The sequence below is a fragment of the Phalangium opilio genome, unplaced genomic scaffold (genome assembly GCF_054372755.1).
Source record: "Phalangium opilio isolate 3A_F unplaced genomic scaffold, DU_Popi_V2 ptg000032l_1, whole genome shotgun sequence".
Taxonomy (NCBI): domain Eukaryota; kingdom Metazoa; phylum Arthropoda; class Arachnida; order Opiliones; family Phalangiidae; genus Phalangium; species Phalangium opilio.
In genome coordinates, this window is record NW_028324159.1 from 1,711,730 (window position 1) to 1,713,824 (window position 2,095).

Here is a 2,095-nt window from a genome sequence, read left to right on the forward strand (position 1 = left end):
AATATAGGCAGCAGCAGCTAAATAAACACGGCCACGAATCGCCATTGTAGAATTAGGAATGAACAATCGAGCTGTCTGTAGTCTTCTTCAAAGTAGTTCGGCACCATCAAAGTTAAGTAACCTTAAAGTCGCTAATGAAACCGATTTAAGAATCTAAACGTTTCGACGGTCATCAAATTCATAATTTTGAATTTCGTGTTTATTGTATATCCCCAAAATGATTATAGTATATCTATATAATGTTTACTGCATTATCCCCAAAATGATTATGAAATGAAATGAAATAGGTTTTTAATGAGTATATAAAAAACTACATATAGTTCACTAGAATATACACACACGTTGTCGCTTAGCCGTTAGACAATAGTTATGGAGAATTACATAATTGATATTTGTGTTATATACAACCAGATATATGTATAGTTCGGGACAGAGGTTATTTAGTATTACCGAATATTTTGAATTATATAATATATATATATTTAGGGACAGAGATTATGAAGTATTACCGAGTATTTTCAATTATAATATATAAATATTTAGGGACGGAGGTTATATGGTATTACCGAATATTTTCAATTGGGACCGAAAATATATCAATGGCCTGGGAATGTTTATTATAAGTGTTTTGAATGCGAATAATTGGATTAAGGTATTTAGGCGGTACATAGAAAGTCTTGGTATGACGTAGAGAGTTAGGAATTAAAAAGTTTAGTGTGGCGAGTAAGTCGCTTAGTGTTATGTCATTATTAATTAATTTGGAGAGAAATTTAATGTCAATCAAATCAAGTAGGCGAGCCAAAGACGGAAGGTTTAAATGATTCAGTATTAATTGGTAATCATAAGCGAGATTTCGCAAGAAAAAAGTATGCGCGTACGAAATAAATTTACGTTGTACAGACTCTATTCGTTCTCGTAAGTAGAGACTACAGCCACTCCATGCCAAGGAACCGTAGACAAGTCGCGACCGAACTAGACTGAGGTAGAGTAGTTTAAAGTGATTTAACGATCTTAAAGCACGAGACATTTTTAATGAAACTCCTAAAGTCCGGCGACAACGGTTCACTGTATTCGACACTTGCTCACGAAAAATCAAGGCACGATCAAAGATAACTCCTAGATCGTTTACCTGAAGTTTCGGAGGTATAATAGAATTTGAGATGGTGTAGGTATGAACGATTTCTCTGCATACTCTCCTCGTAAAGGTTACCTGAGTCGACTTGGTAGGGTTAATTGGCAAGTTGTTGGCGTCACACCACAAAGCAATAGCATTGAGATCATTTTGGAGTTGAGTGCAATCATCGTGGGAATTAATAGATTTACAAACTTTATGGTCGTCCGCGAACGCGATTAGCATGGATGATTTAACAGAGTACTGGAGGTCGTATATGTATATGTTAAATAATAAAGGGCCTAAAGATGAGCCCTGTGGCACACCGCATGAAACAGGGTAGGTAAAGGAACTTAAGGCACCATTACATTTAATTAAGTTAGTGCGATCACATAAATAGGAGCGAAACCACCCAAGCAGTTCATTGCCAACACCCAAGATTCGCATTTTATCCAGAAGATAAGAATGAGAAACGCGATCGAAAGCCTTAGCCAGGTCGAGATAGACAACGTCGACCTGGCCACGATTTTCGACCGCCGGAGCAACATAGTTCATGAACACTGCATGGTTAGTGTCTACACTCCTACCCGGCACGAAGCCATGTTGACTATCAAAGGGAAATTTACTGAACCATACCTGCACCTTATCATGTACAAGCATGTCGAATATTTTAGCAAGGGTGCACAAAAGTGAAATTGGTCGATAATTTTTAACATCACATGCAGCGCCTGATTTATAAATGGGTGATACCACCGCCTGTTTCCAAACAGTTGGAAAGATCTGTTTCCTGAGTGATAAATTATAAATGTGAGCTAGTACAGGAAGATATCTATATAATGTTTATAGTATATCTATATAATGATTATTGTATTATCCCCAAAATATTCATTGAGAATCCCTGAGATGTTCATGCTAATATCTAGTGGAGATTAAGGGGAGTTTAGTTTGAACATTTAATGGATATAGGATTTGTTATACATAAGA

At 36.4% G+C, this 2,095-nt stretch overlaps 1 protein-coding gene across 1 annotated transcript; it reads right to left on the reverse strand.

The window, feature by feature from the left end:
• Nucleotides 1–562: 562 nt before the first annotated feature.
• LOC149684737 (uncharacterized) lies at nt 563–1,357 on the reverse strand. Its single transcript, XM_089870964.1, has one exon. It carries the CDS (start codon nt 1,355–1,357, stop codon nt 563–565), a length of 795 nt encoding a protein of 264 aa, XP_089727090.1.
• Nucleotides 1,358–2,095: the final 738 nt, after the last annotated feature.